General features: G+C 39.8%; 10 protein-coding genes and 1 non-coding gene across 11 annotated transcripts; 9 read left to right on the top strand and 2 right to left on the bottom strand.

Annotated features, from left to right (window-relative positions):
* Positions 1-1,050: 1,050 nt before the first annotated feature.
* On the bottom strand, positions 1,051-1,123 carry ATC70_011596. Its single transcript has one exon. It is a non-coding gene; the product is annotated as a tRNA-Lys (tRNA).
* Positions 1,124-2,013: 890 nt separating this feature from the next.
* On the top strand, positions 2,014-2,802 carry ATC70_011595 (uncharacterized protein; the record flags this gene model as incomplete). The annotated part of the gene is made up of 1 exon (XM_064830784.1): positions 2,014-2,802. The coding sequence occupies one exon, from the start codon at positions 2,014-2,016 to the stop codon at positions 2,800-2,802; it is 789 nt and encodes a 262-aa protein (XP_064683286.1).
* Positions 2,803-5,313: 2,511 nt separating this feature from the next.
* ATC70_011594 (uncharacterized protein) lies at positions 5,314-7,075 on the top strand (the record flags this gene model as incomplete). The annotated part of the gene is made up of 11 exons (XM_064830783.1): positions 5,314-5,533; positions 5,590-5,718; positions 5,775-5,812; positions 5,870-5,933; positions 5,989-6,158; positions 6,228-6,248; positions 6,325-6,386; positions 6,465-6,518; positions 6,576-6,650; positions 6,706-6,964; positions 7,031-7,075. The coding sequence occupies 11 exons, from the start codon at positions 5,314-5,316 to the stop codon at positions 7,073-7,075; spliced, it is 1,137 nt and encodes a 378-aa protein (XP_064683285.1).
* Positions 7,076-7,524: 449 nt separating this feature from the next.
* ATC70_011593 (uncharacterized protein) lies at positions 7,525-8,539 on the top strand (the record flags this gene model as incomplete). The annotated part of the gene is made up of 6 exons (XM_064830782.1): positions 7,525-7,743; positions 7,802-7,886; positions 7,947-7,981; positions 8,036-8,105; positions 8,173-8,372; positions 8,426-8,539. The coding sequence occupies 6 exons, from the start codon at positions 7,525-7,527 to the stop codon at positions 8,537-8,539; spliced, it is 723 nt and encodes a 240-aa protein (XP_064683284.1).
* A 1,544-nt stretch (positions 8,540-10,083) lies between these two features.
* Positions 10,084-11,789, top strand: BNA2 (tryptophan 2,3- dioxygenase; the record flags this gene model as incomplete). The annotated part of the gene is made up of 8 exons (XM_064830781.1): positions 10,084-10,323; positions 10,378-10,602; positions 10,659-10,876; positions 10,927-11,052; positions 11,103-11,428; positions 11,480-11,556; positions 11,612-11,692; positions 11,754-11,789. The coding sequence occupies 8 exons, from the start codon at positions 10,084-10,086 to the stop codon at positions 11,787-11,789; spliced, it is 1,329 nt and encodes a 442-aa protein (XP_064683283.1).
* Positions 11,790-11,906: 117 nt separating this feature from the next.
* CTK2 (RNA polymerase II C-terminal domain kinase beta subunit) lies at positions 11,907-12,294 on the bottom strand (the record flags this gene model as incomplete). The annotated part of the gene is made up of 3 exons (XM_064830780.1): positions 11,907-12,029; positions 12,088-12,167; positions 12,225-12,294. The coding sequence occupies 3 exons, from the start codon at positions 12,292-12,294 to the stop codon at positions 11,907-11,909; spliced, it is 273 nt and encodes a 90-aa protein (XP_064683282.1).
* Positions 12,295-12,560: 266 nt separating this feature from the next.
* On the top strand, positions 12,561-13,446 carry ATC70_011590 (2-Hacid_dh_C domain-containing protein; the record flags this gene model as incomplete). The annotated part of the gene is made up of 5 exons (XM_064830779.1): positions 12,561-12,726; positions 12,789-12,966; positions 13,028-13,142; positions 13,201-13,312; positions 13,373-13,446. The coding sequence occupies 5 exons, from the start codon at positions 12,561-12,563 to the stop codon at positions 13,444-13,446; spliced, it is 645 nt and encodes a 214-aa protein (XP_064683281.1).
* Positions 13,447-13,845: 399 nt separating this feature from the next.
* On the top strand, positions 13,846-15,582 carry ATC70_011589 (uncharacterized protein; the record flags this gene model as incomplete). Its single annotated transcript, XM_064830778.1, has 5 exons — positions 13,846-14,245; positions 14,302-14,430; positions 14,486-14,864; positions 14,925-15,348; positions 15,403-15,582. 5 exons carry the CDS (start codon positions 13,846-13,848, stop codon positions 15,580-15,582), a joined length of 1,512 nt encoding a protein of 503 aa, XP_064683280.1.
* Positions 15,583-16,849: 1,267 nt separating this feature from the next.
* ATC70_011588 (uncharacterized protein) lies at positions 16,850-18,047 on the top strand (the record flags this gene model as incomplete). Its single annotated transcript, XM_064830777.1, has 5 exons — positions 16,850-16,987; positions 17,064-17,212; positions 17,274-17,763; positions 17,833-17,939; positions 18,005-18,047. 5 exons carry the CDS (start codon positions 16,850-16,852, stop codon positions 18,045-18,047), a joined length of 927 nt encoding a protein of 308 aa, XP_064683279.1.
* A 400-nt stretch (positions 18,048-18,447) lies between these two features.
* On the top strand, positions 18,448-18,948 carry ATC70_011587 (uncharacterized protein; the record flags this gene model as incomplete). Its single annotated transcript, XM_064830776.1, has 1 exon — positions 18,448-18,948. The coding sequence occupies one exon, from the start codon at positions 18,448-18,450 to the stop codon at positions 18,946-18,948; it is 501 nt and encodes a 166-aa protein (XP_064683278.1).
* A 152-nt stretch (positions 18,949-19,100) lies between these two features.
* ATC70_011586 (uncharacterized protein) lies at positions 19,101-20,498 on the top strand (the record flags this gene model as incomplete). The annotated part of the gene is made up of 6 exons (XM_064830775.1): positions 19,101-19,335; positions 19,392-19,567; positions 19,625-19,854; positions 19,908-19,992; positions 20,047-20,127; positions 20,193-20,498. 6 exons carry the CDS (start codon positions 19,101-19,103, stop codon positions 20,496-20,498), a joined length of 1,113 nt encoding a protein of 370 aa, XP_064683277.1.
* Positions 20,499-20,739: the final 241 nt, after the last annotated feature.

Here is a 20,739-nt window from a genome sequence, read left to right as displayed (position 1 = left end):
GGATATATGGCATGTCTATAGCATATCGTATGCATGTCTATAGCATGTCTCATATATTGTACAAGTCTGTAGTACATAAAGTATCTGTAGCTAGTATCACGGATATAAGCATGTGTCTTATAGCGTGGATCATAAAGTGCACATCTGAAGCAACAAGCTCATATTGCATTAATCTTGGTGCCTATCCAGATATGGTAAACATCCGTAGTCAATGTCGGAATACAAGTACAAGTCTATAGCGCCATCCATGTCCGTGGTGCCATCTATAGCCTATATCTTATATAGTATGAATCTTATAATACTAGCGTATCTGAAGTCCATATCTTCTTATAGTATAAATTGATATCGTACATCTAATCCAGTGTGCATACAGTTTCTATCTAAATCTGGTAACTGGATGAACTGTCGGAAAGCAGATCATAGTGGATGTATTCCACATACATAATCAGATCATACGAAACCATATACCTTGACCCTTGTAAATAAAGTAAGCAATTCTTCATTCATCGAAAGATATCAGGACAGAAATATTATCAGACCACAAATCAATCCTATACTAACCAGGACATAATTACAGACAAAAAGAATAGCAAAATAGTATAAAAGCATGACTCTCAAAATCAATCAATAAAATCATCTTATACTCTACCAATATTTCAATACACATCTTTTATAAAGCTCATTAGTTGTTATATTTACTTCTTTTCTTATATCAAACATCTGTTATTTGTAATACCCCTTGAATTCTTTATACATATCATATATTATAATAGATTTATTGTAAACTCTTTTATATACATCTCTGTAATACTTTCTGTTTTCTACTTTTACTTCTGTTTACTTGTTTATTCTAGTTGGACAACTATAAACCTGGTGCTCATTTGATAGTTAGATCTGCTTTGGCTAATTTAATATCCCTTTCATATTCTTTTATCAAAACTATTTCGACCACTACCGACTCGCCTGTAACAGCAGATAAAAAAAAAGAACAATGTAGATGTTGAGCAATAGCATGAGACGTTTTTGAAAGCCAATTTTATAAAAAAAGAAAGCCCAACGGGGGGGTCGAACCCCCAACCTTGAGATTAAGAGTCTCACGCTCTACCGATTGAGCTAGCTAGGCAATCTATATTTTCCGCCTTTCTAATTTAGTATATCACTCAATACTTGTGCTCGCACGTTTAGATGTGCTGCTGTGCGTCTGGCCGGTTTCTACCTTGTGTCTTGTTCATCTCCCCCGTCTTGCGGCGCGGCCATTGCCATTCTTTCTTCTGTTTCTCTTCTCTGGTGGGTTTTGATGCCGTTTTCAATACTGGTCCCCTCCCGTTAGCAGCTCCCCTCAACCTTTAATTTAAACATGCTTTTTCCCGCCGAATCACTGTTAGTCTTGCAATATATGATCATACCGATTCCGCAGTTGACTACATTTGTAAATAAATAAAAACCAATATTAAACTGAGCTAGCTAGGCCATCCATATTTTTGTCGTCTTGATAGATAGATCCAATGGTAGGAGTTAACAAATAACTTAGAGTGTAACTAATAGATTGAGATTATGTTCGAAGATACTGTTTATTGATTGCATTTACAACTTATATTTATACTATTTCTACGATCGATAATTACTTAATCAATTGAACTTTCGAGTAGATATAATACTTGATATAGCAACTGATAATCAGATCAATGTCTGCTGCTATCAGTTTCCAGAACCTTCGAGTATGTGCTGGCGCCTTTTAGTCGCTTTCTTCAAATTTGGCTTAAACCTAAATTTAGGCACGACGTTTTCGTTAACCAATTTTTTTAATACATTGAAACTAAGTAATATTGAAAAATTGATTTAACTCTACAAATCCATACAATACATATCAAGAACACCATTACAAACTACATCAAAGTAAACCAGACATCAAGCTCTGCGTCCTCTCTTTCTCCTGGTCAAAAACGACCCAGTTCCTCAAGATCTCCACCTTTTTTCGCTGTAGATTTCACTCAACAGTTGAAAACAAAGAAAATGACACCCTCTCCAACCTCTCATCACCACCATCCACAAACATCAGTTGATATCATCAACATTTCTACTGATTTTGGATCAACAACTCCTCCATCTGCCGCCAAGACATCCGCTACTCTTGCTCGTCTTTTTGCTCCCCAAAGTTATATACCATCAGGTTATCAATTCATCTACTTTGCTACTCCTGTTTGCCGTCGTCTTTCTGAGCTGCGTCGCCTTGTTCAAGGCGTAGGATTGAATAACTCTCGTGTGCTGGATATCCAATATCCTGTACAGAATGTAATTTCTTTTCTTGTTCATAATGACTATGTTCTCACCCTCACCAAAGCCATGCATCTCCATGGTCGTGGCTGTTCTCCGTTGATTGACTTTGATCCATGTAATCCAGTCAATCTCAAGGATCCCAAATTTGCTTCTCTCTCTCCTGATTTGCGTATCCAAAAGGCCATTGAGGTCGAAAACCTTCGCTGTCTTCGTTCGCTGTCTTTTGTCCGTCGCTCTGTTCGTATTTCTGTTGCCCGTTCTTTTCTCTTGTATGATCGCATCAACCAAGCCCAATTTGAAGCCATTTTGAAAGAGGAAATGCTTGCTCGTTCCTCCTCCTCTGCTGCTGCTAAACCACCATCCCCATCCTCTGATCAAGAGCGTTTAGCCAAGAAACAACGTTTGAGTTATCTTGGCTACCTCTTGCATCATGATGCTGAAACTGCCTCTCTTTTGGCTTATGCTGTCTCCCCAACTCTCTCTGCTACCAAGGATCTTGAAATGTCAGAGTCTTCTGATAACTGATTGGCACCTTGTTGTTGAAATTTTGCTCTCTCATCCCCACTGTCATTGTTTCTGTTTCTGCTGCCTTTGTGGTAGTGTCTGTATTCACTTTGTCCTCCTTCTCTGCTTCTTTCTCGTTTGGTCCTTGTCTCTCTACTCGTTTTGCTATATGCAAATGCCTCGTTTTCTCCTTTTTTTTCTTGCTTTTTTTGTGCCACTGAGGTCTGTGGGTTTATTTTGTCTGTGCTGCTGCCTGAACATTGAGGTATCCTCAATTGCATGTCTCATACACCATAGCTTCCTATTCTCTACCCTTTTATCTCACTTGTTTTACTCCTTTTTCCTGCCTCTACTTCTTTTTTTTACCAGTTTAATTTTTAGTTTAGGACCTATTCCTTTTTTGGACACTTGCATGTCGTCCCTGCATGTTGTTCCTGCATGTTGTTCCTGCATGGAGATCAAACTATCAATTCAAGCTTTTTTGCTGTACGTCGCTTCCCAGGACTTGCAACTAATGATCCAAAGATCGCATGCATATAAGTCTATATTTTTTACACTGTAATTCATTGTAATCAATAAACAACCACAAATTTTCGCCTGAGCTAGCTAGGCTGCTGGTCCTCCAGTATGCTGGTTTGCGTTGCTGTCTTTGCTTCATGCAATCGACTATCTGGTCCACCCTTTGGCTACTATCGCCCCTGATCCAGATCCCGGATCATTGTGGTTCTATCCTCCCTCTCATGGCTAACTGAGATGAACGTTTGGCCGACTGTTTTCTTTGTGCGGTGCCTCGGTGGTAAGTCAAATCAAAGTTCTCATCCGTTGGTTCATCCCTCAAGATCAATCGTGCCACTACAAGTAGCCTTCTGCTCTTTTACTGCCATTTCAAACCTTTTTCCTCATCTTTTCCGTTGTCTCTGTTGAGGTTTTCTTTCTTTAGTCTATATAGTTACTAGTTTTATGACATAGGCTCATACCGAGTGCCCAATTATAAAACATTGTATATAAATAAAAACAATCTTTAAACTGAGCTAGCTAGGCACCTTGATATTATTGACTTTTGCTATGTTAATCATATACATAAATTTTTTTTTTCACAATTTAGTTACACTCCAGAAGGGAAATGATGGTTTTAAGTCATCAACTTGTGTCATATAGTGGCATAGACAGTTCAAACATTTAGATCTCATGTGTATTTTATTTAGAGCTATATTATAGGGAAAGCTTTTTTTTTTGCGGGCAATTTTCAAGATCTTCAAGTTAAAACTTTTTATTGAAGCGCAGAGTAGTAGTGTACTATTTGACAGCAGGTACAAAGAAAAATGTATGGACTTCAGAGGGTGATGAAGTAATTAGCCCTACAGGTGTCAATTCTACAACCACCATTTGGTTCTCTAATCCATAAATATACGTTAATCAACAAATCAGATGAACTTTAATGGTTTTTTTTTCTTAATAATGTGTTTGGCAATCCCAATGAATTCAACACCTTTCATAATATCCTTGATATCCTTATCACATATAATTGATCATAGATAGCTTAATTGTATACCTGTAACAGCAATTAGGTATTATAGCAGCAACGTCTGCCATCATTGCCTTAACCAGCCATATAGGTCTCAACTGCATATTCTCTATTGGTGCCCTGATCTATTTCTTTTTTATTAAAAAATAAAGAGGTTTTTCGGCTTGGTTTAGCATGCACATTCAATGATCGCATTAGCTCGTTCTTGTAATTGATACTCTTGGCAGATATCTGATACAGTGATATACTTTGCTATCAGCATGGGACGTACAATTCCAATTACTCGATTGATGGTGGTTGGCCATGATGAATAGTAACATTGAATCATTTTTATTTATTTCTAGTATATTTAGCAGTAGGGCTACTATTAGTAAATAGAATCAAATTCAATTCAATACTTTTCAATCTGTTCTGTAAGAATGGCAAGCTTATTCTATAACTTGTATTCACATAATGGCATCTCAGATGTCTAGGGATATTAAATATTCTATTGTTTCATTCTATGCACATGCTAAGCTCAGATGAATGGCATATACAAACTAAAAACACATACACAACCATGTATTATACTGTTGCAAGCGACGAAATGGATTTGCATTCTATATTCCATGCGCCGTGCCAGACGGATTTGTGCAGACTGTATGCTCAAAGCCTCACCTTTTATGAGTATTTGTTTATGATTTGCGAGCAAAGAAAGAAACATTCAGATTTCTTATTTGTGGTATCGTATGTATGATAACGAGGATTGAGGTATTTAAACAAATCAATCGATATATGTAACACTTTTTGAATTAAGGTTCATCTTCAATGCTGCTGCGTTCGTGAGGAAGATTCAGGTACTATTCTGAAACAAACAAAACCCAAATTAAAGAGCGGGAACTTTCTGATCCGACATTTACGACGATACACGATTTTGAAGGCATATATAAAGAGAGGCTGAACCGCTTGCTTCCATTTTTCAGCCGTTTACTTTTCTTTTCTTTCCCATTCACTTTTCATATCATAACATGAGCAACGAAAACGAACCTTTGTTGGGACAACCTGACGTCCATCAAGAGCCTACATTTTGGTCCTCCTTCAAGGTCACAGTCTTTTCGTCGTATATCAATTACTTTTTGATCTTTGTACCCATCGCCATCGTGTTTTCCGTTCTGGAAGCATCTCCTACTGTTGTCTTTACGCTCAATTTTATTGCCATCATTCCCTTAGCAAAATTGCTTGGGTTCGGTACAGTTAAACCGGTTTCTTAATGAGTTTGAATGCAAATCTAATGTGTTGTATAGCTACGGAAGAGATTGCTCTTCGATCTGGTTCTACTATCGGTGCCTTATTAAATGCTACGTTTGGTAATGCCGTTGAATTAATCTTGGGTGTCATTGCATTGAAAGAGGGGTTGATCCGTGTAGTCCAAGGCAAGTGTAGAGTTGGCGTGTCTTGTGGTCATGCAATGCTAACTGATTTGATGCAGCCTCTGTCTTGGGTTCCATCTTGTCGAATCTTCTACTCGTAAGTAACTGTTCGTTTTTTGAAGCGAAACAAGCTTCTTATCAAAATCTACTGTAGGTGCTCGGTTTTTGTTTCTTTTTGGGAGGTATCAATCGAACTGAGCAAAAGTTCAATGTTACAGGTAATTATGATTAAGGAGTGAGAGATTGACATGTTGTGGTAACACAAAGTACCAGCTGCTCAAACATCCTGCTCCCTTTTGGCTGTAACTACATTGTCTCTTCTGGTTCCTGCTGCATTTTCTGCTTCTACACCTGAGGAAGACACTGTTGAAAGTATTCTCGAACTGAGTCATGGTGTTTCCATTGTTCTGTTGATTGTGTATATCCTCTATTTGCTCTTCCAGGTAACACACATTTGATAATAGATAGACATGCTTGGGCGTAAGAAACAAACACTAACCACTATGAAATAGCTCAAGACACATACTTTCTTGGTACAACCAAAAAAAGAGATGAAACAATTAGCTCGGTTTTTTTTTTTTTTTTTTGCTAACCAGTTTGTATTTTTAGTATGAGGACGAAGAGGATGAAACAGAGGTGCCTTCCACTACACTGCCCTTCTCTGTCGGATCGTAAGTTTCCGCGTGTTCTATTTGTTGTTTGTTTGTTTGATAGTTAACCTCACCTTGAACTTGTTTAACCCATATTAGACTCTTGATTGTCGCATGTGTTGTATCCGTCCATGCAGAGTACCTTGTTGGAGCGTAAATGTTTTTATTTGTAGTCTGATTCATGGTATACTCATCTCGTTTTTTTCATAGTATCGAAGGTGTAGTTGAAAAGTGGGGCATCAATGAAACATTTGTGGGTCTCATTCTTTTGCCCATCGTTGGAAAGTAAGTCGTAATGGGTTCCATCGTGTTATCTTGTACACTGACTACCAGTTTCCAGTGCTGCTGAACATGTCAGTGCTGTCACATTTGCCATGAAGGACAAGATGAACCTGTGTATTGGCATTGCCATCTCGTCCTCGCTTCAAATTGGCTTGTTGGTTACACCTGTATTAGTGTTGGCTGGCTGGGCCATCAATCAACCTATGACCCTGTTCTTTGAAGACTTTGAAACTGTCATTTTATTTGCAAGTGTGCTCATTGTGAACTACTTGATCCAGGATGGTCGATCGAACTGGTTGGAGGGTATCCTTTTATTGGTAAGTAGTGTGGTGCAGCATATCAGACACACTATATCTCTAACTGGTAATTTGTTTACTCTATAGTCATCCTATGTGATTATTGCCATGGCGTTCTATTTATACCCTTAAATGTGAAGTTATTTGCCTGCAGTTATACATGTTTCCTTATATTACATAAATAGTTCCATTATTTGGGTCCTAATATTTATGGAGAGAGACAGACAGACAGAGAGAGAGAGAGAGAGAGAGGCCTATTTCCCCTTGAAAGAAAGAATAATGTAGTTGAATTACCAACAATGCCTTCTGAATACATTGACGCTGCTTAAAATGAATGGTATCAACTGAGAGCATTTGTTGTACATGGCCTGAATTTTCAAGTTGTATTTTCCAAGCCAAATCAGTTTCAGCAGTGTGATCTCTTATCGTAGTGCGTATCAGACACACTGTCCGTCCGTAGATCACACATCCAAATGGGCCATGTAACACAGACAAATACATGTATTTATTTGGATTATTGTGTGCGCTGCACTATTAAATTCCTTCTCTTCCTCTTTTCTTTACCCCAACATTCCTCAGGCATGACATCTGAAAGCAACACAATGACACATCATCACCCTCGAAAGAGCCACCGAGTGTATCGATCTCCATCCAGTCCAAGCGAACCAAGCCCTTATGCAAAAAGCAGCAAGGAAACAATGATGGAAATTGATGCTAAAGATGAGGAAGCTGGCACTATTCTGATGGCATTATCGCAGCATGCTACTCGAATCCGATCCAATTCAGTGAGCAATGATAGAGTAACTAAGCGGCGAAATCAGAAAGTGATGCATGTCCACTTACCGAGTTTTATCACAGAATGCAACTATTAAAGCTGCTGCTGCTGCATCTACCAGTGCGATGACAGCAAGAAGCAACTCCATGTCCATTCGAAATTTGCTGGGTACATTCACATATTTGGCATCAGGTCGTCCATGTTGATATTAATTAACATTTTTAGTAGATAATGAAACATCATCCAGCACAGAAATACCATCAGTAAGCGATACAAGGAGGTTGATGGATACACTGATTCAAACATAAACCTCATAGATTCGTCCATACCAATCAATTTCAACGGGCTATAAACCACGCTATGAAACAAGACGCAAAGGCTTTCAAAGTAACTACTATTAATGCTCGACTGATTCAATGCTGATGGAATGTGATACTTTGTTTGTATTGTTTAGTTTGCCTTACGCAGAGAAGTGCGGTATCAACAGATGAAGACATGTACCATCATCGACGTAAACAAAGATCATTTAGTAGATATCCCAACAATCACAATAACAACCACCACCACTCAAAGTACCATCCAGTGCTAAAGATCAGAGGCAACACAGCACATATCCACATTAGTTACCGTATTCATGCTCATCAAGCTTCATTGGTAAACATTCACCCTCTGATGAGTAGATACATATGCTAATCGTGTGTTGATAGTATGAAACAAATACACCCAAACCAACAAAAACAATACACTCATCATACCCCAGAACATCTCATTCAGCGCCTTACATGGACCATCACCACGGACATCCCTACTCCTATCGGTAGGGCGCTTGAATGTTGTCAGTGTCTTGTATGTCGACAGAAAATGTCTCGGGGAAAATATCAGCTGTACTGTATAATAAACCTGTCTGTGTAAAAGCTTGTCTATCCCTTCTTTGTATACAAACCACTAACATGCTGTATTGGATGCTTGCTTCATTGTTACTATTGTTGTCTGTAAACGGATTCGTGCCATTACGTAAACACCATTATCATATACAAACACCAATGAATGAAACAGAAGTGTTATCATCGAGCAACGATATACGCCATCTTTACACATCAAAAGGTGGCTGTGGTGAGGCCTCGTTATCTTGCATGGCATTTGGCTACACATCATCGATTCCTATACGATGTGGCATCCTCAAGAACGCTCCTTTATGTGAACGCTTGGATCCTATTTCAAAAAGTATGAAGTGTGATGTGTTTTGTGACACAGATGGGTAAGTTTCGTTATATGATGTGTTCAAGTAGCAATGATTCATGGTGCTTTGTAGTGGTGGAAGACTTTGTGAACAAGCCTTTCCATCGTGCTGTCTGGGTAGTATCAATGGGTGCACTTCCTCCAGACCAAGGAACATCAAACTATACAGAACGCAATAAGCATCTTTATGGTGAAACGTGAATTCATGCCACATTTTCCTGTACGGTAATCACAATGTCATATGCAATAAACATTTTTCTTTTTTTATATACATGTGATCACATTTGACTAGAACTTGTATGAAATAAATCACCATAAAGAGTGCCATCGAGATGGCTGATATTGGGGTCATGTTGGGGCAGTCTAGTGTAGATGAGGCTATTATGAGCTGCTCATGTTCAAGCTTGAAGCAAGTAGTGTTGATGCTTTCAATGATTTCGCCATGATGGCATGTCAGAAAACATAAATATCTTATTTCATCATGTCTTTGTCAAACATCATGAGGTCCCCCGAACATTGCATATTTGGAAAGATTGGATACTATATGTCCTATCAACCGTCTTTGTCGAGTGTACACGCACATTTGCTACGGCAATGATCTCCTTTTTTTTACTGCGACATGACACATTCAAATGACCTTCCATCATCCCTTAAAAACCAAGATTTAAAGAACTAATGAGCACATGGACCTATCAATAGCGTTTATAATTTCTCTATAGCGATTTGTAAGGCTTTTATAATCTGATGAAGGGCTGTTACTTGGGCTACCACTCTCATTGCCATGGGGATTTGCTGTAGCTGGTTGTCATGTTGCCTTTGCTTACAAGCTCACATCTTATAGAGCACCATGCCAAGGTCCATGTAATTTGTATCTATCTACTGTAAATACATATCGACCTTATGTTACGTTTGGCTTTTACCAAATATCAAAAAAGATGGCATGATAGACGCAAACCAGCTTTGACATCTGACTTGAATATTCCACTCAAACCAAGAAGAATATTTATAAGCTGAACACGCGTCATGTGACATGCCTGAAATGAATAAGATGGCTGTTTGCCATCACACACCAATGCACCCCTTTTTTGAGCTCTTCTTCCTTTATCTTTACCCAATTTCGTATACTATGGAACAAGAGCTTATTGAACTACTACTTGCTTCCAAGAAAGCTCTATCCACTGGTCAATCTATCTGCGCACAAGCCAATACTTACTTACAAACATCAGAAGGCCACGTTGAAACGATAGCCAAGATACATCCCAAGTTGCTCTTTGTCGATAACCATATCCTAGTTCAATGCAAGATTCTGGAAGGCGTTAGAGATTATGTGAATGTGAAGACCGAGTCTTGTCAGAACAAGATCAAAGTAAGGCTTTGATACGTTCGCTGTTTTACAGGGCCATGCTCACATTTAGTCCAGGACCGAGAAGCACATTTACAAACACTCACAATCGAGCTGACACAGATATTCAACCATCTCAAAAAATGCATGGTAGACAAAGATATACTGAGAGTCAATCGCGAGATTCAAGGGCCAAGTGAAGCAGACGAGACACAGCAGTATACTTGTTTGTTTGATTACATTTCTGATCAGGATATCATTGATTTGCAAAGGCAAGCGGATGATGAAATAGGGGAGATCGAGGTAGGATCAAATTCATGCTGGATATGGGAGTAGCGGATTGATGGATTGGACTCTAGACGGTGAGCAATGTCATGCAAAACCAATCCAAGTTGATTTCGACATTCTTGGCGGATATTGCGAGAGCAAGAAAAGCAGCGCTAAGTGTGCCGCTAGACGAAGAGACAGTGGCGTATTCGAGCGAGAGGATACAAATACAAGAAGACGAAATCTCCAACATGGCAGAAATACTGACCAGCTTGACAAATCATTACGATCAATTGGGCGAAGCGACAAGGTGGGCAAATGAGTTGGTTTGGCTCTTACAGACACTAACTCGTGGTGAAGGCTGTATCAGTCTGATCCAGATGGTCGCAATCAATTGGACATTACCGTATTAGAGGATGATCATGAACATATACCTAACATTTTAGAGGATTTGAGGCACAGTCTGGACATTGTAGAGTCTGTCAGGTACACACGGCGTCCTATAACATGTATTACTGGCATTGACATTGTTTTAGCCAAGAAATCCAGGACCGAACGCAAGTGTATCTGCATGTGAGGGATGAATTGATCAAGATATTGAATCAGTTGGAGTATTTCGGCATTGGGGGACAGGCCGATGGTATTTTGGAAAAGATGCAAGACGCAGAGGTCGAGATCAAGGAGAGAGAATACAATTTAGACGAATTTTTTAAACAGTTGGCATATTTGGCGCAATGGTATCGATGCTACGCTTCCTCGTACAACTACTTGCTACTAGAGATTGAAAGACGAAGAAAGTCAGAGGAGCGACAAGAAGTGCTACGTAGAGAAATAGTAGAAAAGATTGAGGATGCTTACAATGGCAAGTCATTTTTGATGTGATATGAATTCTTGTCCTAACCTTGGATGGCAGACGAATTGCAGGAAAGAAGATCTTGGTCTGCGCAACATGGACAGTATTTGCCCGAGGTGCTTTGTACCTTCATCAATGTGAGTCTGGAGAGCAGTGGCTTTACATGTGTAACATATTAATAGGAATCGATAGGATGCTCCTTCTATTTTAAGGGTAGAAGTGGAGAGAGATTCGACTCGACTTCCCGAGTTATCACCTGAAAATGTACAAAAGGTATTCTTTTACTATGCCCTTGCAAATGATTTTTTTTTTATTTACTTGGTAATTCGACTAGGCACTCGCTGAAATACACAATTCCTCCCACGAATAAATACTGTCGTCCATGTCTCTACAAGGGGTGGAAAGCCCATCATGAGGGCGTCTCTTTTTTTTTTTTTTTATTTGTGATATGATTACAAAATGAATAGAAATGTACATTGTTTTTTTTTTAAAGGTCTTTTACAAGTTCTCCAGGTCTGCCTGTGTCTGGGAAAGGAGTAGGTGTTGTCGATGTTTCGGCATGGAGTGATTTTTGTGCTTGCTGTGCTTCCAAGACGTCGTTCAAGCGAGCCTTTTGTTTTTACATGTTAATGATGAATATAGATTGAAGAAAGAGGCAATCTACTTACAAGTTCTTCATGAAGCTTTCCTTGCTTCTTCAATTCCATCCTGCGGTTGACCAGCATGCCAACATTGACCATGTAGTAAACTGCCATCATCATTAGTCGTCATGTGTGTATATACAGAATCGACATTTCTTATTTACCAGTGGTTCCTGCAAGCAAGAGAACTGCAGATTTTTGTGCAATATCAGCTAAACGACCAGTTACTGGCATATTGAATGATTTATGAAAGAGGAAGAAAAGAGGGAAAGAAGGAAAATGAGAAAAAAATAATGATTTCTTAAACACAAGCAGGCCTGGTCCAGGCGGAAAATGCTGTGGAAAGCCCTTTCTTTTCCACATATATAAAGCAGCAAATCTTTACCATGACGTATTCTCTCCCAATCTCTGATTTTATATTTTCGTAGTTTCTTTTCCCTCTTTCTCTTTTCCCTTCTCTCTTTTTCCCTCTTACTTTTTCCTGTATATCACATCTCGAAATGAACCTCTTCTTTGGTAAGGCAAAATCGAAAACTACAGCAAAGGATGCCATCTACAAACTGCGTGAGACTCTGGGCATGTTGGAGAAGAGACAGACCTTTTTAGAGACAAAAGCCGAGAACGAGCTAAAGATTGCCAAGGCAAATGCTACAAAGAACAAGAGAGGTAGGCATCAATACAGCAGCAGTAGCAGCCATCATGGCCATACTCACGCCTTACAACGGTAGCCGCTTTGATGGCTCTGAAAAGAAAAAAGACTTACGAAGCTAATATCGAAAAGATCAATGGTGCTCGTATGACCATTGAAACCCAAATGATGGCCATTGAGAATGCCAATGTTAATTTGGAGACGATGGGTGCTATGCGTGCAGGTGCTGAAGCCATGAAGAATATACACGGCTCCATGTATGTAGAAAACTGCAGAACAAATGATCACATCACAAGTTGACCCATTTTTGTTTATTAGGGACATTGATAAGGTTGATGCCACCATGGATGATATTCGTGACCAAATGGATGTTGCAAACGAAATTTCAGAGGCTATTTCTCGACCTGTGAATGTGGGTGATGAGTTGGATGAGGTAAAAACTTACATTTCATAGGTGCTATTTGACATGATCACTCACACACATCTTTCAGGATGATTTGTTGAATGAGTTGGAGGAATTAGAACAAGAAGAGTTGGATGCCAAGATGTTGGAGACGCCTTCACCGGTTGTATCTGCACCCAATGTGCCTACCCGTGTGCCTAGTAAGTTTGATATGCTGTGTGTGGGTGTGTTTGTATAGGTCGCTCAATGATGTTGTCTAGTTCATAATGTCACAGTAGAGGAAGATGACGAGGAGGCTGAACTTCGAGCACTCAAAGCAAGTATTGCCATGTAAAGAAACAAGCGAACCGGGAAATCCGAAACGATTGATTGCAACAACCAAATAACAACTCTACACATGTGCCAGTAAATTTTACCTTTCTGCCTCTCTCTTTTTTTTTTTTCTCTGATATTTTATATATATATACACACCTACTGATGCAAGCATGTTTTTTTTTTTTTTATTTTATTTTTTTTTGAATGGATTTGGTTTATACCGAATAAATCTCGATTATGTTTAATCAAATGTATTGTTGAAGTGTTTGTGTGATCTCCACATGGAGAGAGTGGATGAGGCACTCCAAGAACCGCAAGCCAATTTACTCTTTTTGGTGCTTCTGTGATCTGTTGGTGGTACCTGGAAATATAATGATATTCAACCCCTCCCATTCCTTGTTCTACATCTTTCCCTTCAATGTCTTCCAGTACACTTTTTGTAGAGAAACTTGGCAAACAAGTGCAGATCATCTTTGATTCAAAAAGCCTTCGTATTCAGTCAGATGCAACGGCGATCGTCCCTCAACAAAAGAAGTCTAAAAAATCCAGGTCTTGCGTTTGTTTACCCACTCTAGAAACAAACGACGATCCCACTTCATCACCAGCGTCATCTTCACTACCGATCCCGCATAGAAATATCTTGCATGCCAACTACAATGCACGCACCAACATGGTGCAATTGAACGCATTGGTCGCTGATAAACCGTCTGATCCAGAGTCTACGACCCAATTGTTCAAGTTTATGTACACGGTCAGAGATAATGAGCAAGAAAAAGCCACTGAATTTTGTCAAAACATCATGACAAACGTCTATCAGGGTGAGTTGTCTGTCACTTGCAAGTATTGACATACCCATCTGACCCACCATGTCCAGATCTGATACCGGAAAAGCGTCTGTTGGTCCTGATCAATCCTTTCGGAGGTCAAGCGAAAGCCAAATCCATCTTTGGAGAGAAGGTCAAGCCCGTTTTAGAGGCAGCCAAGTGCAAATTAGACATTCAGTGTAAGTAGCAATTGTATCTTGCAGGTCGGCACTCGATTAAAGTCGAATTTGACAGACACTGAGCATCGTTACCACGCTTTGGAGATTGCCAAGGGACTTGATATTGAATCCTATGACACCATAGTCACTGTCAGCGGTGATGGATTGGTTCATGAAGTGATCAACGGTTTCTTGCAAAGACCTGATGCTAGAGAAGCGCTTCAGAAAGTGTCACTGGGTCTCATTCCTGCAGGCACGAGCAATTCGCTTAGTATCTCCATGTCGGGTGAGAAATTAGGTTTTGATGCAACTCATAATGCGCTTCAAATCATCAAAGGCAGGCCGTTGGCTCTTGATCTTTGCTCAATTACATACGAGGATAACCGCTACTTTTCCTTTTTGTCACAGAGCTTTGGTATTGCTGCTTATGCGGATCTAGGCACAGAGCACATGAGGTAATGCAGCTATCTACAACGCATATAAACATAAGGTATCTTATTTCGTGAATTACATAGATGGATGGGAGACAACCGAACAGTCGTTGGCCTTATGCAAGAGATCTTTTCAAAGAGCACGTACCAGATGGAGGCATCACTACTCATTGCAGAATCAGATAAAGAGAAGATCAAGCAAAACTACAAAAGTGGGTTAAAGTCGTCTGAATGGAAGAGCCCTGCAGTGGGTGATGGAGCTGTGTTAGATACCATACCACTCTTATCCGACCCTGTGCCTGAAAATTGGACCACAATTAATGGGGACATTTCCATGTTCCTTGCCAGTAATGTGCCTCTCCTGAATCGTGGTATGCTTTCTCATCCTTGCGTGTCTGCAAACGATGGTTACATTGATTTGATGCTTGTACGTGGTGGTAAGGGCATCGGAAAGCAATTAAGTATGTTTACAAGTGTGGATACTGGTAAACATCTTGACATGGATATAGTAAGTTTATGCTGCTTGTGGAAGTGGATTAACGTTACTAAGCAGAGGCGATAGGTCGAATACTACAAAGTGAAAGCATTTAGACTGAAACCTATCATTAAGCCAGGCAAGAGTGCATATGTTGCAATTGATGGTGAGCATGCTTCTTCAAAGCAATTCCAAGTCGAGGTTCATCAAGCTCTTGGGTCTGTTTTAAGTTTAAACCCTACCTTTATCAATACCAATGTGCAGTAATCTGCACCCAACATCATACTATTTCATAATATTTAATTAATATAATGCCACACTTTGACTTTTCATCATCATACGGAAGCCCTATAAACGACCTGCGAGTGTAGACCTGGCTCTTTCACAATGCTGTGCGTTTGTATCAATAGAAGCAATTCATATACAGGCAGAAACCATATTGATATTGCCTCTTATTACTCGAAATTATACAAACTACAGCGAAATTTGTATGCTTTCGAGCATCGTTTTCTCGTGTTACAAGCCGTTTTAGACCGCCAGAATAGCACCAAACAGTTGCTCTCGACTAGCACCTACTTCCTGCCATCTTTGCTCGATTTTTTTGGGGTCATCGAAAATCGACTCCAAACCATGAGTGATACCTCATGGTTTTCATCGAAAACCAAACGATCGCGCTTTTGACCCCAGAAATGAAGACTTTTACTATGGTACATATTAATTCAAAATGTTTCTATCGTTCTAACGTAGCCTCTGAAATCATCTTTGTAGGATCTTGATATGTAAAATTTCGACTTCTTGGTCATAAACTTCTTTTCATACTTTCACAAGTTGCTCAATAAGTTTATTCAAAACATCTACCTTACTTGGTACCATTGGATGCGCCTTGAAAAGCTCTTCTAGAATGAATTAGGAAGCATTGGATGGTCATTACATTTTACATAGTCGAATCTCAGAAAATAGTCCAAAGAAGTCGAAATAATTCTTTTTTTTTTATAGGGAAGTCAAAATAATTCCCATTTCAAGAAGAAAAAAATAAGCATAACGGAGCTTTAAATTTTGGCTGGCAAAATGCCTTCCAAATGGTTACAATCGACATTTCTGGAGCTGATGAGAAGGGGATTGCAGATTAAAAAGTACTATAGGCGGCTTTCATTGCTCTAGTTGTGTATTTTTATATAGAAAAAGATTGTTCGCTGCAAAATGCTTCTTTAAATGCGGATTTCAAATGCAAAACTGTTCATTTCCTGGGTCATGAACAGATTTTGACCATGCATCTTTCATCAGTTGACATTTGAGATTTGCTATCATTTCATAAAAAGTTAGGTGCACGTTTAAATGGTATTATACTTGGATTATTTCGCTCTAATGCCTCGAAAGTATAGTTTGATCTGCATTATTGATGTCAAAAAGGTGCCTGTCATGCAGCCATCAACCACACAAACCCTTCACGGACTGCTTTTCATGGTGTAAAAATCTGATTTTTTTCAAATGTTTGAATCAAAAACCTTTTCCATCCACTTCCCATTACACCGCCATGCCCAAGTTAACTGCAAAGGCCACTAAGAAGGCAACTGCTGCCGAAGATATGAGAGCCTTTGGTCCTATCTTCAACAAGGATCTGGGTCAGCACATTTTGAAAAACCCACTTGTAGCTCAAGGCATCGTTGACAAGGTAAACCTCATTGACGTTTGACATTTTCATATGTTATGATCCATCTTGCTCATACAAGCCATTGTCGATTTAACAGGCCAACCTCATCAGCTCAGATACAGTATTGGAAATTGGTCCTGGTACCGGTAACTTGACAGTGCGTATTCTTCAAGCATGTAAGAAGGTAGTAGCAGTTGAAATGGATCCTCGTCTTGCTGCCGAATTGCAAAAGCGTGTGCACGGAACGTAGGTGTTTATGGAGACAGTGAACCACAAAGAGCGAAAAGGCTAACGCTGCAGAATATAGATCTGACCAAAAGAAGCTTCACATCTTGCTTGGTGATTTCATGAAGACCGAACTTCCCTACTTTGACGTCTGCATCAGTAATACCCCCTATCAAATTTCATCTGTTCTCGTCTTCAAGTTATTACAGCATCGTCCCATGTTCCGTTGTGCTATTCTCATGTTTCAGCGTGAATTTGCGCTTCGTCTTGTAGCAAAGCCAGGAGATGAATTATACTGTCGTTTATCAGTCAATGTTCAACTGTTAGCCAAGGTGGATCATGTCATGAAGGTCGGTAAGAACAATTTCAGACCTCCACCCAAGGTTGAATCTTCAGTCGTGCGTCTCGAGCCCAAGAACCCTCCCCCTCCTGTTGATTTTGACGAGTTTGATGGTTTACTGCGTATTCTGTTCACTAGAAAGCACAAGATTTTCCCTGCCAACTTTAAACAAACCACCGTATTGAATATGTTGGAGCAAAATTACAAGACATACTGTTCAGCACATGAATTGGTAAGCGGAAGAGAGGGAAAGCGGCATTGGATATACAGTGGACTTATAGTGTGTGTTTGCTGTGTATAGATGGTTGAATCTGATTTCGACATCAAGGCCAAGGTGATGCAGATCATTGAATCTGCTGGTATGTCTGACATGCGTGCTGCAAGATGTGATTTGGATGATTTCTTAAAGTATGTATACAGTGTGTGTGAGGCTTGATTGATGGATACAGAGTAACTAATTCAAGTGTGCGTAGACTTTTACTTGCATTTAACACTGCCAATATTCACTTTTCTTAATTTGCTTTCTTTTTGTATATTTCCTCCCAACTGTATCCTATCTTTTTCTTTAAATCAGCATCCATTCTTTCTTTTTTTTTTCTTTATTTATATAACATTTGTACCCATTTAGACGCTAATAAACGACAGCTATATAAGATAATGCAATGATTGAGGGATGCACCAAGCCATTGTGAGGCTCTTTGACGTGCCAGAGCTACAGAAATAGAGGAAGAGCCATTCACTGCCTTGTTACATGCTCAATCCATGGGATATATCAAGCAAAAGCATCGCAAACCAAGGCATTGAATCAAAGCACATCCTGAGAGCTGTGACCATCGTTTCCTGCTTGCATTTATGAAAGAAAGGAAAATCTTTTCTGCATCTGTACTCTTCCTGACAGCACTTCACTGAACATATCATGGACGCGCCAGCTGATTACGATATCAAAAACTACGAGAAACTCACAAGCAACTGGAGCAGTGATCCCACAGCATTTCTCAGCCTCTACTACTCATTATTCTACAAGCAATCAGAAGATTGCACCGTCTATGTTCGTCAAGCACCCAGCAAAGTATGTGTGCTGGGCATGAGCACGTATCCATCTAATCTGGCCCGTATCAAGATGCACACACAATTAGTGGGCGAGAAGGTGAAAAAGGACACTATACTGTGCGATCTGCTAGATGCGTCAGATCAAACCATTGGCCGTGTCAGAGCCGAGATGGAGGGTAAATTACTGGAGCTCAACAGTCGATTTGCCGCTGAGAGTTTGGACACATTACTGGGAGGGAAGCATCACATGGATATTGGCTTTATTGCCATCATTCTACCCAAAATAGAAGACACAGCTGTTCAATTGAAAGAATTCACGCCTGAAGAAGAGTACAACAATCAGCAGCAACAACAACAAATGTCCTAAATAGGATAAAATCATGTGTGGTTTGCCTGTGTGCTTGTATGATTTATGTGATACGGCTTGCAAAGAATAAACTACCATCCTTTTTTTAATTTTATTTTGCACACTTGTTCATCAAACTTCCTTTCAGCAGCACACACATACACATCTTTATTATGGGTCAAGCGAGTTCATCCCCTAATTCTCTTGGGTTCTTTAAAAAGAATCCACTAACAAACGAGTACGAAGACATGTCAAACAAATTCACCAAAGCGACCATGTCTACATTAGCTGTGCCAGTCATTATCGTCGCCTATCCAATGTTGAATGCGTATACGTTTCAGGACTCTGATATCACTGGATATCGAATAGTAGACGGCGCTATTGGAGGCGTACTGGGTGTTATTGGCTGTAAGTAGCTTGAGATGGTTTGCGTGTACATTGGTATGTAATACATCGACACACAGGGCCACTGGCTCCCATTATGGCAATATGGGGTGCGATCCAGATCAACTTCAAAGAGAAGCCGCCACTACCACTGCCAGTGCCTGCAGAGATATTACAGAAAGCACAGGAAGAGATCAATCTGAATATATCGCTATTCTACAACATTGCAGTAGTGGGATGTTCAGGAACAGGAAAGGTTTGTTGTAGTGGTCGATCCGTGCCTCAAATGCCAGTGGGATTGATAAATCAATAGAGCTCTATTGTAAATGCTATTCGAGGATATAAAGATACACATCCTAAAGCGTCTAAAGTGGGAGAAGTGGAGACAACAGAGGCACCAATGCCGTTTCAGCATCCTGATCTAGCTTCGATGGTTATTTGGGACATGCCAGGTGTAGGCACACAAAGTCACCAGAGAGACACTTACTTTCAAGACAACTATTTGAGTTGTTTTGATCTACTAGTGATAGTGCTAGGAAACAGGTAGGACAAAGCAGGAATGAGACTAGATCAGAGGCTTATATCACCTTTCCCAGATTAATGCAGGACGATATCGATATAGCGTTGCAAGCCAAGGAACACCGGATCCCCATCTTATTTGTTCGTAGTAAATCAGATCAAGTAAGCATCTTGCCGCCCAAATAATTCCGCCCATCTATTAATACCATGTAACAGGCAATTGCAAGCAAGACAAAGCGACACGAAGGCGATAGCTATTACGAATGGGCCACAGCGGTTGGGGAATTCACAATCGAAGTAAGATTTTTCCATGCTTCTGTGAGGCTCTTTGTGCATGTGTGTAACCAGGTCAATGTTTACAGGTTCGAGACTCTATCTTTACACAGCTCCGGCAACATCACTTGAACACAAAGAAGCTGTTCATTGTATCAGCAGAGTCGTTGAGGATGTTTGTCGCTGCCATCAACAAGCAAGAGGAACGAAAGGCCATTGAAACTATCGATGAAGAGCGCTTCATGACATCTTTGATTGAAGGCGTGGTTGCCAAAAGGGATTACTATCAGAAACAAGCGAAATTAGAGGAGAAACGGAAGAAGAAGCTGGACAAAAAACGTCAGAAAGATGCTTCATCTTTGAACAGTAATCAAAGCAACCTGAGCGCAGTATAATCCATCATTGCGTCAAAATCTAGATGTATATTTAATCAAATAAAAACTAATAATTCAAAACGTGAGATCCGGTGAGGGGTATTTTTTTTTTCCTAGTAAATGATAACATTTATATCAGCAAGGGCCAGTTTCGAACACGTAAAGTGTCGGGAATGGCGTATACATTACAAAATGCATGAATTGTGTCTTAAGCGGGAATGATATACCAACGCAATGACGTTCAGATCATGTAATTTGTATA

The sequence above is a fragment of the Mucor velutinosus genome, assembly GCF_035048745.1.
Source record: "Mucor velutinosus strain NIH1002 chromosome Unknown tig00001564, whole genome shotgun sequence".
NCBI classification, from domain to species: domain Eukaryota; kingdom Fungi; phylum Mucoromycota; class Mucoromycetes; order Mucorales; family Mucoraceae; genus Mucor; species Mucor velutinosus.
This window is presented reverse-complemented; position numbering and strand designations above follow the sequence as displayed.